Below are 23,692 nucleotides of genomic sequence, written 5' to 3' on the forward strand. Positions count from 1 at the left end.
GGACATCATGCCAACGTTACAGGCTGGCAATGGGTAGTCTGGGCCAGCTAGACATGGGCTTTGGCCTGGTCTCTACTTCTGTTGATATTTCTTGAATGCTTTCTTCCATATGTCAGATGCCACTTTAAGCTCTTTCATACATTAGCTCATTTAATGCTTAGAACAGCCCAGTCAGGTGGGTACCATCATCATCCCCATTATGGATGAGGAAACTGTGGCCTAGGGGGTTCAGTTAGTAGTGTAAACTGGAATTTGAACCATGCAATCCGGCTCTACAAGCAGTCATCTTGATCATTACAATACTGATAGCATTAAAATCATAATAATGGTAATGGCTGAGACCAAACCATGTGCCAAACACTGTTGGTGGCAGGATGAGCATAAGGCCTATGCTTTCGATTATCCCAGGGAACAGGGTCCAACAGCAGCATTGCCCAGGCTCAGTTACTTCCAGAAGGTACACCCCTCCTAGTGATTTTGGGGAGATAGGTGAAGTTGAGTTGGGCAGAGTGATCCAGAGGAAAAGGACCTTCTGTGGCTGAAGCAGCTCCAGGCATCCCGCTGAGCCAGGCGTTGTTCAAAGCTGGGCCTTTTCCTGTTACTGAGTGAGTCTGACACAAGTCTGCCACATTTTGCACTTGCTTTCTTAGGGCATCTGCTCCACCCCTTTTTCCACTTGTTATGTTTTGTGCTTCAAGTGATTAGCTCAAGGGTCAAAGTCCAGTTAGGCGCTCTGTTTTAAGGTCCTTTAAAGTTGTTCATTAGATTCCTCTCCCCCATGCTTTTGGGCAACCAGTTGACGTTGATCAGAATGAGTGGTCCTGGCTACGAGTTATTCAGTTGTTCTATGAACACGAACCACCAAGCCCACATCAACCTGGGCACTTTGTATTCTTTCCAGGTTAAACCTTCCAAGGGGATTCTCTGTGGTTATAGTAACACCCTACGCCCTCTGGGCCTGCAAACATCAACTTTCCAAGTCATACTCAGCAATCTCTAGATACTGACTGACATGCGATTAGAGCTCTAATGTCGGTTCCATTCATTTTGCAATGGCACATCAATCCATTTACCCAGCATCCTGCAACTTGATCGAACTCGGCATCCCACTGCAGGATACGTCTCCAACTTTCCTTAATTATATATTTGGCTATGTACTGTCATGACTTGGTGTTGCTGTCCTGACAACACAGAATGGGCCTCTTCTCAGAAGGCTGCAGCTACAGCTTTCCTGTCCCACTGAGTGCTAACTATGGGCCTGACGCTGGTTTAGGCCTGCCCGCGTGCAAGTCCCCGGGGAGCGGCGGTGCAACCTCCGTTCCAGCGCTCTGAGCGTTCGCCTGGCGGGGTCCTGACCCTCCCTCTCTGCGCGGCGACAGGCGGCCATGGGAGGAGAAGGCACTCGGTGTGTCCGGGAGGCGGAGGCCCCGCCCGGCGCCGCCCGCAGCCCGCCCTCCCTGCGGCTGGCGCACCAAGCGCCTCCCGGGCGCGCGCTCCCAGCCCCGCCCGCGTGCGGCGGACGCACGGCCGCGAGCGCGCGCCCTCCCCGCGCCCCCGCGGCGGACGCACGGCCGCGAGCGCGCGTGCGCCCCTCCGAACGTCCCCGGGAGCCCAGCCAGAGCGAGCGCTGGGGCCAGGCGCGCAGGAGTGAAAAGGAGGCGGCGGCCGCGGCTGCGAGCAACAGATCCCGGCGCCGAGAGCAGACCCTTTCTGCTGCTGGGCCATTTCTTTTCTTAATTTCAGAAAACAGTTAAATTAAATTTGAAAATCTTGCATTTTTAAATGGCGCTGACCACGGGTCAGCAGGAGGTTTTCTCTGCATCAAGATGGGCTTTGCCGTTTCCGTCGTGGGCACTTATGATGGCCTGATTGTCAGTCTTCTCTGGGCATTTTTGAGACCAGGAGCCGAGCACTGCTTGTAGGCGAATCCCCCTACAGAACGGTTTGGCTTTTTAAAATACTGTTATTATTTTGGGCAGAGAACAGTCGATCTAGTGCATTCCGTCCGCTCTGCAGAAGAGGCGGCGAGTCGTTGGTGGGTCGCTTAGAGGGTGAAATTCCTCCCGGGGTGAGCGAGCTCCGGCCCCGCGCGCAGTCCAGCGGCCACGCGAGTGTGTCCTCTCCCTGCCGGCGCCGGGAAAATGGAGGCTGTGATTGAGAAGGAATGCAGCGCGCTCGGAGGCCTCTTCCAGACCATCATCAGCGACATGAAGGTAGGACGCCGGGGGCGCGGCTGCTGCAGCCGCGGCGCACTGACCTCGCCGCGGGGCTTCGCCTCCACCTCCCGCAAGCCGCCTGGCCCTTGCCTGCGCGGTGGCAGTCGGCCACCTGCGGGAGCGCCGGCCCGGGTGTCACCTGCTCACCCGGGGCGCCGCTCCCCAGCTCTACTGGGTCACTGGGCGGGCGACTTCCCTGGGGAGCTTTGATGCCCCCTGCCATCTCCCTGCTCATTGTCCCGGGGGGGGGGGCACCATCTGGTTCCTCTAGGGGTTCATGGCCCTGGCTCCAAGTTTTCCATTGTCTGTCCCTTTACTGAGTGTCTGAGACCCGTGGAGGTTGGGTACCCAGCGGACACCAGATTCTCTGGGTTCGGGCGGGGGCGCCTGGCGCGGTGGTGGGGAGAGATTGGGGGCTCTGCCTAGTGGCAGGAAGGAGCCCCCCCTCCCCATCTCCGGCCTGGGAGACCAAAAGGAGGCCTCCTCCCTCCTTGGCTTTCAAGTCTACTTGCAGTGGGGGGATCAGAGCAAATTAGTTATTAATTAGGCTGTTTCAAAGCTGGTGAGGGCGTGCATGCCTTCTCTCTGCCCTCCCCCGGGACGCTGGGAAGAAGTTCCCAGGGAAGCCTTGCAGGAGCCCCTAAGCTGAGGTTCCCAGCCTGAAGGCAAGATTGGTGTACTCTAAGCAACTACGCCCCCCCCAAAAAAAAAAAAAAAAAAAACAAAGAAAAAGAAAAATCCACACCCCACTCCTGGTTTTCTCTTGGAAGGATTGTGAAAATTGTGTGTGTGCGTGCGTGTGCGCGCGTGTATGTTGGGGGCGGGGAGCAACACCCTGGCTTTTTCCTGCAAAGGGTGGGACTGGAGATAACCTGATCCTTGGATGTGGATTTTCTGGTGCATAGAGATAGACCAGGGCCCTGTGTTACTCATCCAGAGGAAATATAACCAGCGTACTTGCTGGCTGGAGGTGGGAATTGGGGGCGGTGGGGGGAATGTTTTTTTCATGTGTATTTAGGGAGCTTCTCTTTGGCTCCAGCCCAGCCCCAGTTTGCCTCGACAGATCCGGGGAGGTGGTGTTTAATTAAAAGCTCGGCTTCCAAAAGAGTGGGCAGGTTTGGAAAGCTGTGCTGGCGAGTGGGTGTGGACAGCCCCTCTTCAGCCACTGCCTGGCGCCTGGAAAGCTTTTGTCTGATGAAGTGTAAGGTTTGGAGAGGCTTCTGCCTCGGAGATGGACTTTGGGAAGGAATGCTCAGCTGTCACCGTCTGCCTCCCCCTTTTAGAACCAACTGCCACCTAGCAGAGGGTGAACTTTGCCAAGGTGCCTCCTCCTGGTCTTGTCCGTTTTGAAATCCTTCCACCGATCTTGTGCCTTTTGTCAGAAATTGACATTCGTGTAGCCTAATCTGCAGCCAGACCCTGCTTGTCCAGGAATGCCTCTAATCCAGTCACTTGGAATTAGATGGATTAGTCCCACTTCAAAGACAGCCCCTTTCATTCCTTTGCTCCCAATCCACATTGAATTATTGAAATGCTCTTTTGAACAAAGATTGGTGCCCTTTCCTTGGACTCTGGTATTTATTGTTAACTTAAATTCCACAGGCCCTATTCAAACAAATTTGGTTGAAAGCACACATGGTATATATATTCTGATCTCCAGAGGTCGAATTTGAGACGGATTGGTAAAACTGCTTGTGTTTTTTGGAGGAGATAAATGGATGTTTCCAATCTGAGTAGAAAAAGGAACCCAGGGATCTAAATGACCTGCTCACTGCAGTCCCAGAGTGGTCACTCCTGGAGTTTTCCTCTCTCTTTGTTCTTTAATCCAGGATCTAGGCTCAGTTCTTCTCATTGACTGGTTCGAATCCTTCAGAAGGTAATCCTGCCCTAAGGGTGGACTCTCCTGCCTTCTACCTGCCATTCCCTGGCTGCCTGGAAGTGTGTTCTGCCCAGAGATTCATGGTGCTCTGGTGGTGTTTCTCTCTCTCTCTCTCTTTTATATATGTAATCCCCCCCTTCAAGCTTTCAAAAATAAAGAGCTCTTATTTAATGCTCCTTCAGTGCTGAATCTGGAGTTGGTGGGTCCTGGGTTCTTTCCCTTTGAGTTTAGTAGGTTTGTTCAGCCTTCTGTGGGAAAGCATTTATTTTAAAGGTTTTGTGTGTTTACTTGTTTTGTCTTGGCAGTAAAAGATTTTGAAAGCAAGGTGGAATGGAATATTAAACTATGTGGAATTTTAGACTTTGCAGGGAGGAGAGGGAAAAGGAAAAAGAGAGGTGTCTGATTTGCAAGATTATTTCTACATAAGACAATTGCCGAATATTCTCAGACTTTTCTTCCTAAAAGACTTCTTCATGGATTACATGGCAGTGATATTTTAAAACAGAAGTTAAAAAAATTAAAATTTGGCCACATAGGATGAGCAGTGTATAATACGGATGTATGGGTTGCCAGTGATAAAAGTCAGTTTTTAATGTCTGGAGTCAGCTGACTTTCTAATGACCTCTTTTTCTCTTCTTTGAACTCCCATGATGAGTTCATCACGCCTTTGGTCCCCTTTTTGTTTTGAGGGAGAATCATAAATGTTGGGAACACATTTGGACTAGTTCTTGATACGGTTTTCAGGGTTTTTTTTTTTTCCCCTTAGAAATAATGTTGTACAGGGGTGAGGAAAGGGAAGGGAAAATGGTTTTCTAAGTAACATTTGTTTCTTCAAAGTGTATGGCAGCACAGGAAGGGAGTCAGTTTCCTCTTTGGAGGAAAAAAAAAAAAAAAAACAGAAAAATGTAGTAATTTCCAGACCTGATACCATTTATCTTCTAAAACCAAAGGACCTCAAGACAAGGAAAAGCTGGAGAGGATTCTTTGTGCATTCCTTCTAAAGATTCTTCACCAGACACGGTCCCTGGCTGTGAGGGTGTGTGTTTGTCCTTTTCAGGACTGGGGGCCAAAGGAATCCTTGCTGTTCATTAGGTTGAGATCTAGAACCAGGCCGCAGCTGTTAAATAACTTACTGATTCCCTGACCACAGGAGACCTGGGTCCTTCCCCTTCTCCCACCCTGCTGCTCTGTGGTCGCTGGTGAACCACGATTCGCTCATTGCCTCCCGTTCCTCCCGTGCACATAAATCACCCATCAAGTCGTCAGGTGTGATTTGTCCCAGAGGAGAGGGGAGACAGGGTATTTACATGGCTGGAAGGAAGGCCCATGATTGGTTGGTTTGTCTGGGGGAGCAGTGGTCTGGAAGTGACTGGAGGTCACTGGAATCTTCTGGGCTTCAGCCCAGGTTCTGGGGAGGACGGGCTAAATACTGCCAACAGATGTGTGTTGTTGCTTTTAGGTAATTGAACCAGAATTAGGTGATGGTTAGGGAGTTTTCAGGACCTGGAGACTTTGCTGGCCAAACTTGGGGGCATCTCCCTCTGGGGAATGTCTGTCTTCTTTTAATAATTAGCTTGGTAAAACAAAACAAAACAAAACAAAAAAAGTTGAACACTATCATCAAAGATGGTCCTTGCCCTGGTTGCTCAAGCGGGCCTGCTGCAGGCAGAACTCTGGCCTAGCCGAGGGGCGTGTGTTCTGGCTTATGTAATGTGACTGGGCGAAAAGCACCCAAGCACACCTGAGTGCTCGCAGCCGGTGCCTCTTCAGACAGGGGTGTTCTGTTACCAGCACCTGTGCTGAGCAGAATAGGGGCCTTGTTCAGTTCCTCCTGCTGTTTGCCTCCAGTATCTTCTGTCCTAAGTTCTGCTTAAAATTAGAACTGCGAAAGGACTTCTTGCGTTCCAAGGAAATCTTTTTGTGGTTGGAAGGCATGTCATGATCTTTTCCCTCCCTTATCATGAGATCCAGCATGTGGGTAGTGGGTCCAGTGCTGGGAAGTGATTCTAGGACTGGTTTTTTCCTTGAGTTAATTTGGGGTTCCTGACAGAAGAGGGGTTCACTTCCTTGGTATTTATTGAGGACCTACTGTGTGGAAGTTCGTTGGCTAGGCCCTGCCCTCTGAGAGCCTGCTGCTGAGGGCTGTGACCAGAGTGTCGTTACAGTATGGCAGTGGCCTGGAGGAAAGGGCTTCCCTTGGATGCTTCAGAAAAGCATGTTCTCTCTAGGAAGACACTGGAAGCCAAGCCAAGGCCTCCGCCGGAGGCCAGGTACTCTGAGGGAGGTAGGCCGCTCTGTGTAAATGGTGACAGCCACACAAAGGCAGGACAAGCAGAGCCATTGTAAAGGACAGATGGGCCTGTGTTGGCTTTTCTCTTAGCAAATGGTTGTGTTTGGCCAGGGTTTTACAGCTTCCTCGTTTTGGGCCCATGGGAGAAAAAAGCTAAAATAAAGATGTCATAAAATCAGTAGCAGGGAACCGCCCAGATTGGGTGCTTATTCAGAGATTTAGGGCCTCTTCTATGTAGATCAATCTTTTTTTTTTCTAAAGGTGTGAATCTTGTCCTGGTTTGGAAAAGCTGTCATTTTTGTTCTTGGTTTGAATGTTTCTGTGGGAAAACCCCTTATCCCTCCTATTTAATCAAATTGCTGAGAACTTGTGGCTTGATGCCATGATCCTTTGTGTTCTGAAATTCTGCAGCTCATAACTGGCCCAGATGGAGAGAGAGGTTGTTCCTAGGTCGCCGCCTGCATGGAAGGTAGGCTGAGTCTGGCTTCGGCCTGGTTCAGCAATCGCCTCTTCTTTCTAGAGGAGCTTCTACCCATTCTGCGGTAGTTACTGACATCAGTTATGGTATAGGCTCCAAACTCTGCTATGATTCCTGCAAAGAAAAATACAGCATAATTTCTGTTTCTAAAGCGTGAACTATGTCCCGCATCTTCTCAGCTGCTGATTGCATGCCCTTTGACCTCTTTGTTTGCATCTTGGCCGAAGGGAAAAGGAGAAAGATAAAATGATATTGGCCAATTTGGTTAGCTCATTTGAGGTTGCTAAAAGACTTGGAGGTGAAAAGGTTGAAACTATTGATCCCTTAGAGGCTCCATCTATCATTTGTCCCTAGGCTTCTTCCATCTTTGCAGACAGGTGAGAGCTGGCAAGGTTCCTTCTGTCGTGAGACCATCTGATGTTCCCGAATTGGGGCTGGAACAGTGAGGTCATTTCGAGTTCCCTGTTGCTTCTCAGAGAGGCCTTAGGGACACTACCCCAAACCCATCCTGCTGCAGAAACAAAAGAAACATCTCACCCCAAACCCAACAGAAGCCAAAGGCAGATATAGCCTCTTAGGACATCGGACAAGCTGTACTGAGACTCCGACGCAGAACCGACTCATGCCCTGAGCACTTTAACTCAGATTTGTAGATTGCCTGGCTGATACGGCCTTATTAAGTAGCAAACAGGAGAGACCAACAGAGTAAATTAATTGGCTGAGCCTCAAGGAGGCCTGTTGTATCTCCCTTGCACTCGATGCAGGCTGCAGAAGGTTCCATCTGAATCTGTGCTGCAACAACAAAGCAAAACAAAACAAAAACAACCCAAGAAATCAAAGAGCCATTCCCAGAGCAGATTCATTCCAGAGCAGCCCTTTGAGTCCCTGTGCGCTCCACCTCTAAGCCCCTGAGAGGCCTTGGTGGGGGTTTCCATTCTCTCTGCTTCCCTCTTTGGAGGTGACTGGGTTTTTATCAACTGTGCACATGTGGGGCCATGGTTGTTCTGGTGTGCTACTGGCACATAGTAGGTGCTCCTTGTTCTTTGCAGTAGCGAACATTGGACCAGAAGGGATTTGATGAGGACCTGTGTTGTGCCAAGTGCTTGGTGTGCGTGATTTCATGTTATTCTGTCATCCACCCACTTTACAGATGAGAAAGCTGAGGCCTGGAGAGATTCAAGGTTAAGGTTATGGGGAGGCGGAGATGGCATTTGAACCTTGGCCTCTTTAACCCCAAAGCTGGAGCTCATTAGTGGAAGGTGGGAGGGGGTGTGGCTTCATTTCTGGAGGATGGCTTTTCACTTGTCTGAGTCCTGCAGGAGGCTCGTGGAAGGCATCAGGGTCTTCTCTCTGCTTCTAGCCAGAGCCGGCCTGGAGGCCTGAGCTTGATCTGCAAGCCGAGAAGACTGCTGTGGGGTGGCAGCTCTCAGCCGGCTAGCACCTTTATGGAAGACAACTGACTTACGATTTGTCACATATGTGGCGTCCTTTCCCTCCCACTCAGCTGTCTTCTCCAATAGATGACTTGGCTTGTCCCTTTCCTCCTGTTTCCCTGGGTGCACAGAGGGCGAGAAGTCTTGGGGCCAGGCTTCAGCTCGTCACCCTCGGTGCCTGTCCTTGTCCACACACAGAGCCCACGGGGACTCCTCGGCCACTGGCTGTAGGTCCCCAGGTCCAGGAGGCCATGGTCCCGAGGCTGGGCTGCTGTGCAGGCCTGGCACCCACTCCCACCCCTGCTGTAATCACAAGGATTCCCAAGTTCACCCAGAGTTCACCTGACTCCTCAAGGACAACTGCTTACCTTGAGCTCATTGGCGTCCGGCCCTGGAGCTCTTGTAAGAGCTTTCTGCGTGTAATTCCGTCCCGGTAGCCCTCCAGTTTGGGCCGCGTCTGTTTGGAGAGGTTGGCGGGCTGGCCAGAAGTCCCCCTTCCTATGCTGATTCTTGGCTCGGGAGGCCTTGGTCCCAGTTTCCAAGTGGTTTTCTTTTCCTGTCTAGTTTAAGTGGTTGGAAAAAAAATCAGTTGAGTGCCTTTTGAATTGTGTGTCTTTTTATTTGCTTTCTTTCTCTCAGAATTGGACAGCAGTAAAAGTGTCCAAAAAGTGGGCCTGCTCAGCGCCGGCAGCTCTGGAGTGCTGGAGGTGGGCAGCAGGTATTGTCTGGGCCTCTTCCTGGTCACACGACAGGGCTCTTCTGGGCCAGAGGAGTGGGTCTGGCCGAGAGAGGTTCTGGGCAGGTGCACCCCTTTGGGTATAGGGAAAGCGCCACCGAGTTCCCTGGGAGCTGTAAGACCGGGGCCCCAGTCCCCAGATTCTGGGCTCCAAGGTGCATCCTGGGCACAAGGATTTTGAAAGCACCCCAGGGAATTCCAGCACGTAGCCAGGTTGAGAACCCCAGAGCTACTAGTCTTCCTCTTACACAATTTCAGCCCCCACAGAATGTTTTCTTAAATCTCACCCAAGTGTGAATAAGAGCTTCCTTAGATGCTTGCACAACCTTGTGAATAGACTTCACACCTGAGCTTCCAGATGATCAACGTGATGTATTTTGTTATGGTGTATTTTACCACAACTAAAAATGAAAATAAAAAATCATAGCGAAATGTTCATGTGAATAAATCACATTAAAAATCAACAATGATGGATAATAGTCCTGTGTGGTACGCTTTTCTGCAGTATGGAAATTGTCAGATCTATTAGCCATTAGCCACATGTGACTATTGAGTCCATGTGGTGTGGTTCCCAAGACCAGGAACTGAATTTTTAATTTAATTTTAATTTATTTACATTTAAATAGTCACATGTGGCTGGTGGCTTCTGTGCTGAACAAGAGATCTGTAACACTAAGGGAAAGTGTCCCTGCTCGGCACACTGCTTCCTGCTCGCTTTCTGCCTGCTGTGGCCACAGCGCTGCCCCGAATCCCTCCTGGAGACATTCCGGAGCTTCTGCTGACCTTGGAATCAAAGGGATCTGATTTCAAATCCTGTGACAAGTCGCTCCTATCTCTTGAGCCTCATTTTGCTCGTCTGTAAAGTGGGTCTGACGAAGTACTGCCTTACGGATTGCTGTGAGGATTCTGAAATGAGATGACGCGTGAAGGTTCACCTGGTCCTGATGCCCAGCCACTCAGATGTCCCCAGCGGCTTTTCCCGCTCTGTCCTGTGGATTTGGGAATTGAGGACTTTGAAGCATTAGATTCAGCGTAGTAATTATCTGTACCACTTCTTAGGGCAAACACTGCCCCACCCTTCTTAGGGCTGTGTTTAGAGCCTGCAGTGAGGCTTCTGGAAATGGAGAAGTTGAGGTCTTTTTTTTTTTTTTTTTTTTTGTTTTTTGCTAAATAAATCAGCACTGAGTTATTATAACCCTCTCTGGCCCAGCAGGGCCCATTTGCCTTTAATTTCTTCATCTGCAAGCCACACTGTCTGTTTGTAAGGGGAGGGGAGAACAGGGTCTGTCAGGGTCTTCAGGGCATTTATTGTAGCTTTGTGGGAGAAGAAAAGTCTTTTGGGGATGTTGAGGCCCAGGGAAGGGAGGAGCTGCTTTGTTGAAGCTGCCTTTTGTGTTTCTGCTGTTATTCTGGGTCGTCTAGGCAAAGTGGCCCTCGCTTGCCTCTAGCCTGCCCTGTAGCAGCAGCTGGTACTGAGCTCAAGGCCTGGCCACGTTGGTCTTCCTGCCTGCCTGTCTGTTGCCCTCTGCCTTCTCCTGGCGACCAGGGCCCTATGACGTGGCCCTCTGTGTGCTCTCCAGCTTGGATTCTGGCTTGACCCTCCTCTCCTGCCCTGGCCCCGCGCATCCTTCCAGGTCTGTCAGAAATCCCCCTTGTTCTCTGGCCTCTCCTCCTCTTCCAAGCTGGACATCCTAAGTCATCTGTCACTTTCTTTGTTGACTCTGTCTAGTGTTTATTGCATTTTACCTTGAAAAGTGGCTGTGCTTGGGCTGCCAAACCTGGCTCTGCCACTTCTAGCTCTGTTACTCCAGGCAAATGACTCCAACCTTCCGGAGCCTTGGTTTTCTCATCTGTAAAATGGGGCAAGGGGTTGATCCTTCCCTCTTGAAGTGACTGCAGGTTAAATGAGGCAGTGTATGGGACAGGCCTAGCTTGAAACAAGTGCCATTTAAAAGCTCTCATGTGTCTTCCCAAGGCACCCCGCTGTGGATCGAGTATCTCTTGTCCAGAGATCCAAAATCTGAAATCAAAACTCTGAGCCCCAAGATGATGTTCTTAAAGTTCCAGATTTTAAGCATTTTGGATTTTGGATTTTCAACTGGTACAGTCAATACAAATACCCTCAAATTCCCAAATCTCTGAAATCTGAAACACTTTTGGTTCCAAGTATTTTGGATAAAGAATGTGTAACCTGTGATTCTGATCAGAGTAGCCTGCCGGCGAGCGGCAATCAGATGTTTCAGAAGTTACAAGAGAACGGTCTTCAGTTTGAAAATGCAATAGAGGCAAGAATGCAGAGCTTTCTGGCTGCCAGCCTATAAATAATCTGAGAGAATACAGTGTCTGTATTCAACACACTGGATGGCGCAGCTGCTGTGGGCCGGGGCTGCGGGGTGGTGGCGTACACCTGTGACCAGGACAGTCCCAGTTCTTGCCCTGAAGTTGCTCATTCTGGAAGAGACGCAGGCGAGGGAAGGGGATTCAGTGTGATCCGCAGCATGCAGAAGTCAGCACGCACTTTTGTGGGGACATAGGGACAGCTTCAGACTCCTATTTGGGGTGGGAGGACAGAGTTACAGAATCCTTTGGTCTAGGTGACACCCAAGCTGAGAACCGAGTTTTATTTTTCTTATTCAATGAGCATTTCTATGCCTGGTACTACCAGGCGCTGGTCCAAGTGCTGGACAAAGAGAGCCTCATTTAACCTCCCAACAACCCCGCGAGGTGGTTGCTGTTGTTATTCCCATTTTATGGTAGCTGTGGTAGTCCCCACTTTACAGATGGGGAAACTGAGGTGCAGAGAGGTTAGTGGCTTCATTTGCCCCTGTCATTTGCTAGCTGGGAGCTGACGGGGGTGTGACTCTGCAGGGTCTGTGCTCCTGTCCACCGTGCTGGGCTGCTCTGGATTTTTTGTTCAGCTTCTGTAGTGGGTAGATGTTCTACCTCTACCTTCAGGAATCAGGGTGAGCCAGACACAGCGTGTCAAAATCAGGGCTCGACTCTGAGCTGCTTCCAGAATCTTCAAGGGGTCTCCCTCTCTTGCAAGAGGAATCTGACCCAGCTGTTACCTGAAATTGTTGGGCAGTTGACCCACCCGTGGGTGCCGCTAACTTACCAGCAGAGAGAAGTACGCAGGGGTGGTGGCTGCCGCGTGGCCACAGGGACACCTTTGTTTTGCTGGAGGAACCCCCTCCATCGGGTCGCCAGCAACAGCTCTGCACCCTCTGAATGAGAAACAGGAAGGGGGCATTTTCAGGAGGAGGCTGGAAATGCTGTGGGATTAGTTCCCAGGGAGGCCTCCTCGTGTCACTTCTGAGGCCGCTCAGGGCAGCTGAGCATGCGGCCATTAAGGAAGTCTTTGAGTTTGGTTTAATGGTTGCTCTTTGTTTTTGAAGTGAGTGTTTACCGATCTTCAAAGTCAGCTCCACAGCAGGATGTGATCTGGGGCCTGAATAATTGCATCAGACACCCCAATAGGAAGCAGGTAGTGGGGAGCGGAGCCAGGAGTAGCCGGTGGCCAAGCCCTGGGTCTAAGCGGCTGCTGGCAGGATTGAGGTCGTCTTGCAGCTGGGCCCCTGGGGTCTCCTGGAACCTGGGTCCCTGGGAACCTGGCCTCTTTGATGTTGTGCTGGCCTTAATTAGGGACACCCTAATTAAGTCACTGAGGAGGCAGCCTTTTCTTTTAAAAAAAAAAAATTGGCAAAATGTTTTGAGAACGTTTCATGAGGGATTACTTCTCAAAGATTATGTAAGTAATACAAAGTTAATGGAAGGAAAACTGGAAAGTTCAATTAAGTCAAAAAGCAGTCACCCGTAAGTACTTGATCACGAAGTGGGTTCTGTCCGCAGGCTCACACGAGCACACACATTTTCAACAAAGGGTTGTGCGGCCGACTGAAATTTTTTTCCTGCCTAGCAACCCAGTGTCCTTGTGATTGCACGTGTGGAGATGTGAGCCATGCCACTTCCGATGGCTGTGCTGTGTTGCATTTCTGCGTCTCTGATGAACTCAGTTGACACATATTTGAGGACCCACTGTGTGCTGGCCTCATTGTGAAGTGCTGCGGATATAGCAGTGGACAAAATGGGCGTTCTAGTTGGGGCGGGGTGATGGGCATCAGGCAGACAAATGGAATAAGTCAGTTCTCTTGTGCACCGAGAGGATGCGGTAAGTGGGGAGAAGCAGGGTCGTGTGGCTGTTTTTCAGTAGAGTGTCAAGGGAGTGCCTCACAGAAGGTGACGTTTGTGGATATTGGGAAAGAATGTTCCAGGGAAGAAACGAGCGTGTGCAAAGGCCCTGAGGTAGGGAGCCCATCCTTACTCATTCGTGTTTAAGCTGTGTCTAGTTTTCCACAGATTACGAGCAACCCTGCAGTGAGTGTGTCCTTGTAGCTGGACACTGAAGGAGTTACCCGGAGTTCAAAGTTATGCACTTTTCAGGGCTTTTGAAGCCCATTACTGAATGTCTTTCAAAGCATGTCTCAGTTCACATGACTATGTATGAGTACTCATTCGGGATTACTTAGGAAGGAGCTAGAAGTGGACATTGGGGTGAGAAATTGCAGAGGCCCCAGCTTTTAAAGGCTCAGAGGAGCTTGTGACATCTTGTCTGACAGAGATTCTCAAATCTTGTCGTATGTGTAGTTCTTAGTGAGCCCTTGAACCTTTGAGCCTGCTAAAATGCAGATCCCTAGGTCCCATTCCGGGACATTGTGTAGGTCTGGGTGGGGATCCAGCGTCTGCAGTTTTTGCAAACACCCAGCTGATTCTCTTTAGGTCTTTCTGGGATTGCACTCCGAGTAGGTGGAAATGGGGGTGACGTAGGCCACCCTGAGCCGCTGAGCGCTTCCTCTGCAGCTCGTGAAGGAAGAAGGACCCCTCCTCTTTGCACACCATCCCCCATACCTAGAGTATGTTCCAGGCAGACGCAGGGAGTCCTGGGCTCAAACAGCATGATCTTCTCTGCTTCCCTTCTTTGCTGACTCCATCTATTGTGGAACTGTTTCCCCTCTCCCTCCTTTCTGTCCTTTCTTTGCCAGGAAGATTCCCATTATCCTTTGAGATCAGGTGAGGTGTCACCCCACTCTGGGGAGCTGGTACCAACACCACCTCTAGTACTGTTATTGGAGGATGCTGCCCTCCAGGGCCTCGGGATAGATGCATCCCCGGCTCTTCTACCAGACTGAGTTTCTCAGCTCTTTTGCTCTTTTCTCTCCCTGTCTGTGCATGGGCTGTGCATAGTAGGTGCTCATGAAACGTCCCAGTCAGGAAGACAGGCCTCGTGTGCTGATTTACTAAGGCAGTGTTGAGTTCCACGTGTTTGTCACTGCGGTGATTTCACATAGTCTCACAACCACCATTGGAGGTAAGAACTACTACCTGTTAGCATCCCTTGCAGATGAAGACGGGGCACTAGGTGATTAGTCAGCTTGCCCAAGGTCACCCAATGAGTGGATCTGAAGTCGGGTGGACTGACTTTAGAGTCGTGCTTTTAACCACCAGACCACATTAATCCTTCCAGATTGTCAAATGTGCTCAGCACATTTTAGTCAGTTAAGGAGAATGACAACCATGGAGAGACCCTAAATGAATACAGTGGTTATGGAAATAAACACAGTCGTCCCCTCTTTTGTCAATGTTGGTGGCCTGTGACTCTTCACTGGCCACTAAGGAGTCTCTCCTGGCAGCCCAGGCTGAGTGTTGGGTCATGGCGAAGATGCCATTTCTGTTCCCAAGGGCAAGTTGGTTTCCTGGAAGATGGTGGAGCACACAGACTGTGCGTTGTGCAGAAAGGCCAAGGCCTCCCCTCAGTTCGGTTGACCAGTTCATCCCGCTGCACCTGCCTGGGGAGAGTTTCCAGTTTAGAAAGGGGTACGGTTAGGGAAGCAAGTCGAAGCCCATGCAGGAGTCTCTCTGGGGCCTGTGTCTTGGCCTGTCTGGTCAGGGTGCTGGAGAGACTGACCCCAGGAGGAACTAATCCCTCAAAGGCAGAAGCAGTTTTGGAGTTGGTGGAGGCAAGTCAGAGAGGGTGCCTCCCAGGGAGAAGGGGTGACCAGCGTGGAGTATCGGTAGCAAGACAGCATTTCCTAGGGCTGCAGATCACCGTGTGTTCTGCTGAGGTTCATTATCTCACATGGACATTGGCGGACAGGAATAAACAAGTGGAGCAATGGCTCTGGCCTGTGAGTGGGACAAAGGTTAGCGGGTAAATATTTATCATCGGGGAGGCTTCCAGCACGCAGGCGTTTGTTAGGATCCCGTAGGTGAAGGCAGTCGGCTCCTGTCCTAGATGGTGGCACATCCAGTTCTCGGGTTTCCCGATGTGGAGAATCAGCCAGTCTTGGGTGAACCTGTGGAACAATTGATTTTTTAAATTACTGGGTAAACTTAGTAGCAGATAAGGCCATGGACTGGGTATGAGGACAGACCCTCCTCTGGCTTTGGGCCAATTACTCACCCTTTCCGTGTCTATTTCTCGGTGGTAAGGACAGTGTGACATGTGGTGTCTGCCAGCTGCCCTCCCAGGTTTGCCGTGAAAGTCCTTTACACTCCAGGACCGTCCACAGGAAGGGATGATGTGAGCGTGAGATCAGGCTGAACCCCTAGATGGCTGGGAGGTTTTCCCTTTGAAAATTGGTTGTGCGAATGCAGGGCAGCAGCCACTCGCCACCTCTGCCCCTCTGTTTTTTGGCGGGAGGGACTATCTCAAATGGTAAAGGAGGTGGCATGCTATAAACATCCAGGTGGGGAAGGGACCCATGCATTTGGGGAGTGGACAGGGAGAGGTAGGGGCGCTCCATTTTCAAAGGAAGGTGGAACATGAGGCAGACACACACTTTGCAAAGGTTGAAAGGTAGACCCAGAAACCTGGGTGCTATTGTGGAACCCCCCACAGATGCCTGGGTACTTTGGCCTCCAGTAGATCTTTTGGTACAGAAATCCATTCTAGGTCTGCTGTCCAGTACTCTGGACACTAGCCACATGTGGTTGAGCACTTAAAATATGGCTTTTGGGACCGAGGAACTGAATATCACTATTTTTTTTTTTTTTTTTTTTTAGTACCAGAAATTGAACCCAGGGGTGTTTAACCACTGAGCCACATCCCCAGCCCATTTTTTAGTTTTATTTTGAGACAGGGTCTCACTAATTTGCTTAGGGTCTCACTAAGTTGCTGAGGCTGGCTTTGAACTTGGAATCCTCCTGCCTCAGCTTCCTGAGCAACTGGGATGACAGGGACTGTCACATTTTATTTCATTGTAATTTTGAATTTCAATAACCCCATGTGGCTAGAGAGACAAAAGAATGCTTACTTTTAAGTAGAGGACTTAAAAAAAATGCAATGGTCTTGAAGATAGGGTTTGTTCAGTTGTTGAAATTTTAAGTGGAGACACACCCGTGTGTCGGAACACAGCCTGGGCGTCAGACCGGTCCTGCGGGGGAGGAAGCGCCCCGTGCCCTTGATTGAAGTCGGCTTGTAGTTACAAACGGGGCCTTCTACAGGGCTGGCCGGGCACCTTTTGTGGTTAAGTCTTCCTTTTCATGGGCATATTTATTGCTGGTGTGCTCGGCAAGTGGGTGAGGGCGGGTGGGCCAGGAGGCGACCATTGATTATCCCCAAGGCTGTCATCCCTTGATGGACGGGGATAATTAGAGGATTAGGCAAGCCCCAATCGGAGAATAAAGGCCCAGGACTGGTGTTTATGATGGATGGGCTCACCCGGGCCTTTCATCTGGGGATCTCAGGAGCCCTTCATCTTGCAGGCTGGGGTGGGGAAGCGTGGTTTTGGGGACAGAGCTGTGACAGTCATTCCTGGGCCCCTCATTCTGCACACCCACTTCTGGAAGCTGAGCAGACTCCTCCTGCCTTCTGCGTGAGGAAGTGAGGCATCCAGGGTGCTGGGCTTGGGCGGGAAGGGCCCGGCTCCTCTGGGTATCTTGGCTTCCATATTCCTGGAGTCTGAGCTCACCTCGGGGTGCTCCTGGAAAAGCTGAGGGGTTCTGCCAGCTGCCCTCCTCATGCTCACCCTGGTGAGGACCCTGCAGACCTGGGGAAGGGGCATGGTGGCAGGGGCAGTGGGCAGCCCAGAGCTGCTACAAGAAGCTTATTTCCAGTATCCACAGAAAACCTAAAGAAGAGAGAATTTCCACCATTTACCATAGTGATGGAAACCGTGTGTCCTGCTGTGTTTCTGTCAGCCTTTTTCCACACACAGGATTTTTCTTTGTTCTGAGTTTTCTCTTCCTGTGGTTGAGGATCCTGTCCCTTTCTAAGGTGACAAGCAGCCCTTCCTGGGCCTCTGTCATGATCAGGTGTTGTGTGTTCCAGGAATCTTGCTCTACTTTGGGCGTCTGCAGGACCCAGGGATCTAAAGCAGGGCCCAGTGGCTGTGTGAGCCACTTTCTGCAGCCCCCAGTCTGGGCCGGGCTGGGTGTTTGTGTGGCCGCTTCGACTCCCCAGAATCAGGGAACCCTTAGGTTTGCGAAGTCAGCAGACCTGGCCTCACGTTTCCGCCTGGATCTCCTCACTACGGGCTCTCTGGGTCTCAGTCTCCTCAGCTGTGAAATAGGAGCACCTGCCTCGCAGGGTTGAGCATGGAATGGGGCCTTGCATGAGGCGGGCCCTCGGGGTGTGGTCCTGCCCAGTGGCAGTTAAACGCCCTGCAGCACCCCCAGGGGTGGACACGTGGTTCCCTTGGAGAAGTGCGGGTGGGTGTCCTTGGTGCCTAGCAGCTCTTCAGAAAATGCTGGTGCTCGGCTAGTCCTGTGTGGCTCGGGTTCTCCTCAGCTGTGACCGCGGGCCATCCAGCCTCTGTCTGGCATCTTGCAACCAGAAGAAAGGCCTTCGAGCTGGAGCCCACCAGCCTGTCCCCTGCTAGTCCCTGTTTTATTCTCCACTAAATCGAACCCCTCCTGGAGAGGGTCCTGCTGGGCTCCCAGGCTGCAGTGCCCAGCCCTGGTTCCCTGTGTGGCCGTGTGGTGTTGACTTCCCTCAGCTGTCCCTGGAGGTTCTGCTGTCGCAGCCAGGCCAGGCTGGGAGAGGCAGTTGCTGCATTATTGATGGAGCCCCGTTAACCAGCCGTGCTGATGAGTTACACGCGGTTCATTTTCCGCGCCGTGTGTGGGATGCCATCCGGGCCTCTGTTTAATACAAAGCAAAGCCAAACAGAACCCGGAGCCAGAACGGCTGCTGGCTGACTCCTGCGCCCTGCGTCGGGCACATGCCTGCCTGGGCCTCCTGGCTCAGGGGCCCGTGGAGGAAGAGCAGGGATAAGAGCAGGGGCTCAGGGAGTTCCCAGTCCTCCATTTTGAGGGTGGGGGGAAGGTCACTCGGGGGTTGGTGTAGGACAGACCAACCCTTGATGAGTGGAAGGAGATTTGGGAAGCCTTGTAAAACATGACTTCATTCCCAAAGGGACAAGGCCACTGCCTTGTGTGACCCACAAGCTAGCTTCTCCTGTCACCTGATGGGCTTGGAATTTATGTCACTAACCATCTGAATGAAGGCCACCCTGATTGTCCTCTGCTGTCCCATGTGTGGTTCAACTCGGGACCTTGCCCTTGAGGGCTGCCCTTGGTCGCCTCGTCCTTTTCTCTCCGGTGGAAATGCACACCCGTCCCTCAGGAGAGCGACCATGTCCTCTGCTTATCTGTCATGGTGCCAGCCGAGCCTCTTACTGGAAGTGCTTTTCCTCCTCCCTCCACCTCTCCGACCTTGTCCTGTGGTTTGGAAAGGAAAACCTCGGGCTCATAGATGGCAAATTAGTGATGCAATAAGTGGAAGGAGGAAGAGTGGGTGGGAAGGAGGTGTGCCAGAGAATGTTCTGGAAGAGGTGACATTTGGACGAGGCAGTGACCGTTGAGTAGACTTCTCAAGAGTGTTGGGTACCCTGGAGGCTTGAAGAGAAGAGGGCCATCAGCGCTGTGTTGGGGGATCCAGGCGGGCACCTGCTGGGTGGCTGCAGTGGTGTGGGCAGGGAAGCCCCTCTCTCGAGGACCTGGGGCTTGGCGGAGGCAGTCCTGTTCATGTGCTCTGAGCAGCCTGCTGTCCCTCCGTTTCTTTGAGAAGGCCCCTTCCCTTTCCCTGGGAACCTGGTGACAGTGAGTTCTGTGTTCAGCACCTGCCCAGGGCTCCCCAGCACCGTCCCCCTCCCCAAGACCTTACCTGGCTCCTGGGAGGAGAGTTCTCCTCCCTTTGCCCATGACTTTGGACAGAAGCAGAAGCTGGGTGCTCAGCCGGACCTTTCTATTTTCTGATTTTGGTGTGTCTGGAAAGTTATGAAAACTTCGTGTCGCCTTTGGGGAGCACCACTGGGTGGGCCAGTGTTGAGAGGTCTCCACGACTCTGGGGACGCATTCCTAGGGATTTCTCCCACTCTGGACAGCACTCCCCAGAAATGACTTCTTGGTCAGCAGGTGCAGATTAGAAAATTATGGACTGTGCTGGAACCGCTTTCTGAAAGGATTCTGGGTGCATCCAGGGTCCTGATTTGCAAGTTTCTTTTGAAACTTGAGTGTGGCCTTCTTTCCCAAGTCTCGTAGTAAAAGAACCAGAGCTTTCCTTCTGCTGCCTTTTATCTTTCTGCAATTACCCTTTTCCTCCTTTCTCACATCCTGTAAGCTTTTGAATTTTTATAGTAAAACTACTTTCAGGTGGGTAGAAACTTTTTTTTTTATATCCTTGAAAGAAACTTATAAAAAAATCTGGAACAGCCCAACATCACCTTGCTTTTAAGTTTTAATAACATTTACACACTTTTTTTTTCTCTCTTCGTCTCTCAACAAGGAGGTTTTTGTCTTCTGTTCTTAGACATTGATTTTTTTTTTTTTAAAGAAGCCATTAAATTATATATTGCCTAAAACAGGTGGGCCTGACACCCTTTGATAGATCGTCAAGTATCACAAGTCAGGAGAGAGCTGCCTTGGCAGCCTTCTTGTGACGGAGTGGGTGTTCGTAGGTGGGGAGCTGTGTGTTGTACAGAGGGGGGACCCTCCTTTTGTTGCTAATTTGGTGAAGACTGAAGTGAGGCTCTGAGTGAGGGTAGATAAGTAGTTTTTTAAGCGGTTTGAGCTGTCGTCATTTTCAGGCACGTTCCTGGTGGGGTTGAGTACATATGCCACCGTGCCATTTACTTAGGAGCGGCAGACAAATCGTCTGACACTGTGTTCCCGGCTGCCTGGGTCGCTTCCTGCCTTAACTGTGGTTAGTCGTGAGCTGCAGATTGCTTCTACCTGGGCAGGATCCGCACCTTGGACTGTGACTGAGGGACCCGGGCCTGGAGCGAGGGCCTGACTTGGAGGGCTTTCAGCACCTCTCCCGCCAGGCACCGCCCTCCTGCCATGTCACATGTGTGCCTTTCCGGGTGCCAGGCACAGCACAGAGCCATTTTTATGTATGATCTCATTTGTTCGTTTATTTATTCGGCTTCGTTGCTTAAAATTCACATGTCACACAAGCCACCCACTTCAGGTGTCCAGCCCACCGGTTCTTAGTATGTTCACAAAGTCGTACAGCTATTACCACAGTCAACGGTAGACGTTTTCATCACCCAGGATAGAAACTGCATGACCGTGGTCATTGTCCCCAATTCCTGTCCCCACCACTCCAGCATGTCCCGGCCCCTGGCTCCAGGGCTCACTTAACCTAACTTCTATCTCTATATTTACCCATTCTGGACATTTGTCTCTTGTCTGATTCTAATTATATGTCATTGGTCAGCATCTCCCCATCCCCCCGCCCGCTCACCACCTACACCTCTGAAAACCTCTTTTTGCGAGGTCAGCTTTTTAGGCTCCAGGTGTGAGTGAGGTCATGCGATACTGGTCTTTCCATGCCTGGATTATTTTATTCAACCTGATGTTCTCCGGGTTCATCCATGTTGCTGCAAATGACAGGATTTTGTTCTTTTTATAGCCGAATTGTTCTGCCTGGTTGTCAATGCACCCCGTCTGCTTCATCTGTTCATCCATTCGGGGTCACAGGTGGATGTCACGTCCCAGCCGTTGCGAAGGGTGCTGTAGTGAACGTGGGGGTGTGGCTGGCTCTTGGACGTCTGTGTGGCTTCATGCACTCCTCACACCAGCCCCATGAAGTAGTGGTCTCCCCTCACGGAGGCTGAAAGCCCTGCCCAGCGCTGCACCCCAGGATTCCGTGTGAGAGATCGGACTCCCACGTTTCTCTTCCTTCTTCCTTTCCCATGTTTCCAGTGCTTAGTAATCGTCACCGTTGGAGTTGTTCTAATTATTATCATTACAGGGAAAAGGGATCTGAGATGCCAAATGATATCCCCGTTCAATTACAGTCAGGGCAGTGGCCCGAAATCAGGTCTCGGTGCTCCCTGTCCCGGCCTGGGGCCAGCCTGGTGTGTTCTCAGTGAACCTGCCTCCCCCTGTCCTTAATCAATACCAGTCATCTCCGTGGCTCCTCTGAGGGTCCCTGGAGGGGGTGGTTGGGCAAGGAGGGCCTGTTCCTCACGTCCTTCTGTTTTGTAAAGATGATGGTGCCTTTGGTGAAAGTAGGAGTGAGTTTCTGAACATGCTCAGGCTTTTCAAAGAGCTTCTTGACAAGTCTTGAGGATCAGAGAGGGAGTAGCTAGACGAGGCCGCAAGGGACCTTGATGCTCTTAGGGAAGCCACTGCTGTCCCTCCAACTAGAGCTCTCCAGAGGGCTCCCATCTCGGCTTTTCACTCTTTCACTCTTGGATGTAGATGTGGAAAGTGTTCATCTCTGGACTTGATAAGAAAGTGATAAGTGTGTTAGTGCCAGGATTGGGACCCACGTCCCTCTTGACGGGCCTGGGATGGTGGCCTGAGCTCTCTCAAGATTTCACTGAGTGTAAGTTAATGCACAGTTCTGCTCTTGGGTTGCAGAGACCCGCAGGGCACAGACATGGAAGGGAGGGAGGCCATGTGGTTACAGCACCTGTGGCAGGTGCTGGTTGACAGTCACTCAGGTGCAGCTGCCAGAGGGCCTCCTCCAGGATCCAGTCAGATGGGATTCAGCCCTTGCATCGCTCAGCATCTCGTGGGAATAACCCGAGACCTGCACTTGGGCCAGGAAGGTCTCAGGTGCACAAATGCAGAACGGTGGGTGTGACCTTGTGTGGAGCGGCTTCAGGGTTTGGGTGCACTGTGCGTCACCTGGATTCACTGCCCTGGCGGGTGCACCTTTAACTCAATCGTACATTTTTAAAGACAGTTTTATTCTTTTCATTAAAACAGAAACAAAACAAACCGATTAAATATAGAGGAAAGAACAATTACAAAGTAATACAGTGGTCAAGATTCTAGCTCCTGGAAATAACCCATTTTAATGTTTGATGAGACAGCTTATTAGATATCTCTCTGCACATTTTCTGACAGAATTGATAACTGGAGAAATACATAAATTAGATAGGTAATTTTATAACCAGGTGTTACTTCTGTGCATATTAATTTCAAAATAAAATCACATCTAATTCTACTTTCCTTTGACAAAAGAAAATGAAGCTAAGTTCATACTAATCAGGGGTCTCTGGAATCACAAAGCCAATAGATGGACATGCAATTATATGAGTTTGTGTCTGTGTATTATACTTGGAAGACCAAGGAGACCCAATGGATCATCTCTGGACACTGGTGGCGGTGTTTGGCAGGGTCCCCTTGTTGGATTGGATTTGTTTGGACTTCGAAAAGATGTCAGTGTGGAAGCCGAATTATTGGTCTTAACTCCAAGTACTCCCAGGAGGTTAAAACTAGGGCTATGTGAACTTCAGGACAGGGTGGCTGACCTAGGCTGTCCAAGGGGTTCCTTGTGGGCTGAGGGATGCTGGGGACCATCTGTTGCCATGTTGTGTGCCAGCTGAGTGGCTATGTTTTGCTGACTTTCCAACCTTAGATTCTGATAGGCTAATAATGCTTCCTGATGACCACCTGTCCTGGGGGAGAGTCCCAGACCCTCTGGTTCCTTCCTCCTCACTATTTGGGACGGAAGTGAGAGCAGCCAGGGCATGTTGCACGAACAGGTAGCTCAGGATGGTGCCCTACGTGTTGTGTGCATCTAAACCCAGACCCACCATCTCCTGGCTCATGAGCATATGTGTGAGCTTCTGCCAGCTAGTTCTAGTCCGTATCTGTGGCATTTGCAAGATGACAGGGACTGAGTACATTCTAAACCCCCTTCTGAGGCAAGGTATGTATAGACAGCTGGGCAGCATGCCCCAGCTCCTGCAAAGGAAGATCACGTCCCCAGGCCCTGCCCTGTGTACTTGGAATTGGGTGTTCTGTGCATGTCGGAAATGGATGTCTGTCACAGTGTCACTTACTGCTGGCTTTCTTTTGTTGCAGGGGAGCTATCCAGTTTGGGAAGACTTCATAAACAAGGCGGGAAAGCTGCAGTCCCAGCTTCGGTAAGTAGAAGCCCAGGCTCCACAGGAAGAGGGCGCTGTGCTTGGAGGAGGCCCGAGTTGGGTGGACCAACAGGCGGACTGGGGTTAATTTTGGAAGCGTTACACATAGAGAAGCACGTGTGGGCTGTGCCTGGAGCAGTACCATCCCTCAGCCTCCTACATGTAAAACTGGACTCACCTGGCCTGCCTCAGGAAGTTGAGAGTCCATCGAGAGTTCAGCACGTAAGGCAGCACGGGCAGCATTTATGTCATGCTCACTGTATGCCAGGCCTATGT

General features: G+C 50.9%; 1 protein-coding gene across 13 annotated transcripts in view; it reads left to right on the forward strand.

Annotated features, from left to right (window-relative positions):
- The first annotated feature begins 1,593 nt into the window (after positions 1 to 1,593).
- Positions 1,594 to 23,692, forward strand: part of Mtss1 (MTSS I-BAR domain containing 1) — a 153,901-nt gene continuing 131,802 nt past the window's right edge. For 6 of the 13 annotated variants that reach the window (XM_047522184.1, XM_047522238.1, XM_047522155.1 and 3 more), the window contains exons 1-2: positions 1,595 to 2,213; positions 23,355 to 23,416. In XM_047522184.1, coding sequence (XP_047378140.1) covers positions 2,142 to 2,213; positions 23,355 to 23,416 — 134 coding nt within the window. In that variant the 5' untranslated portion in view covers positions 1,595 to 2,141. Of the gene's footprint in view, positions 2,214 to 23,354; positions 23,417 to 23,692 lie in introns of all 13 variants that reach the window. The other 7 variants (XM_047522149.1, XM_047522212.1, XM_047522219.1 and 4 more) reach the window with 3 other exon arrangements.

The sequence above is a fragment of the Sciurus carolinensis genome, chromosome 1, assembly GCF_902686445.1.
Source record: "Sciurus carolinensis chromosome 1, mSciCar1.2, whole genome shotgun sequence".
NCBI lineage: Eukaryota > Metazoa > Chordata > Mammalia > Rodentia > Sciuridae > Sciurus > Sciurus carolinensis.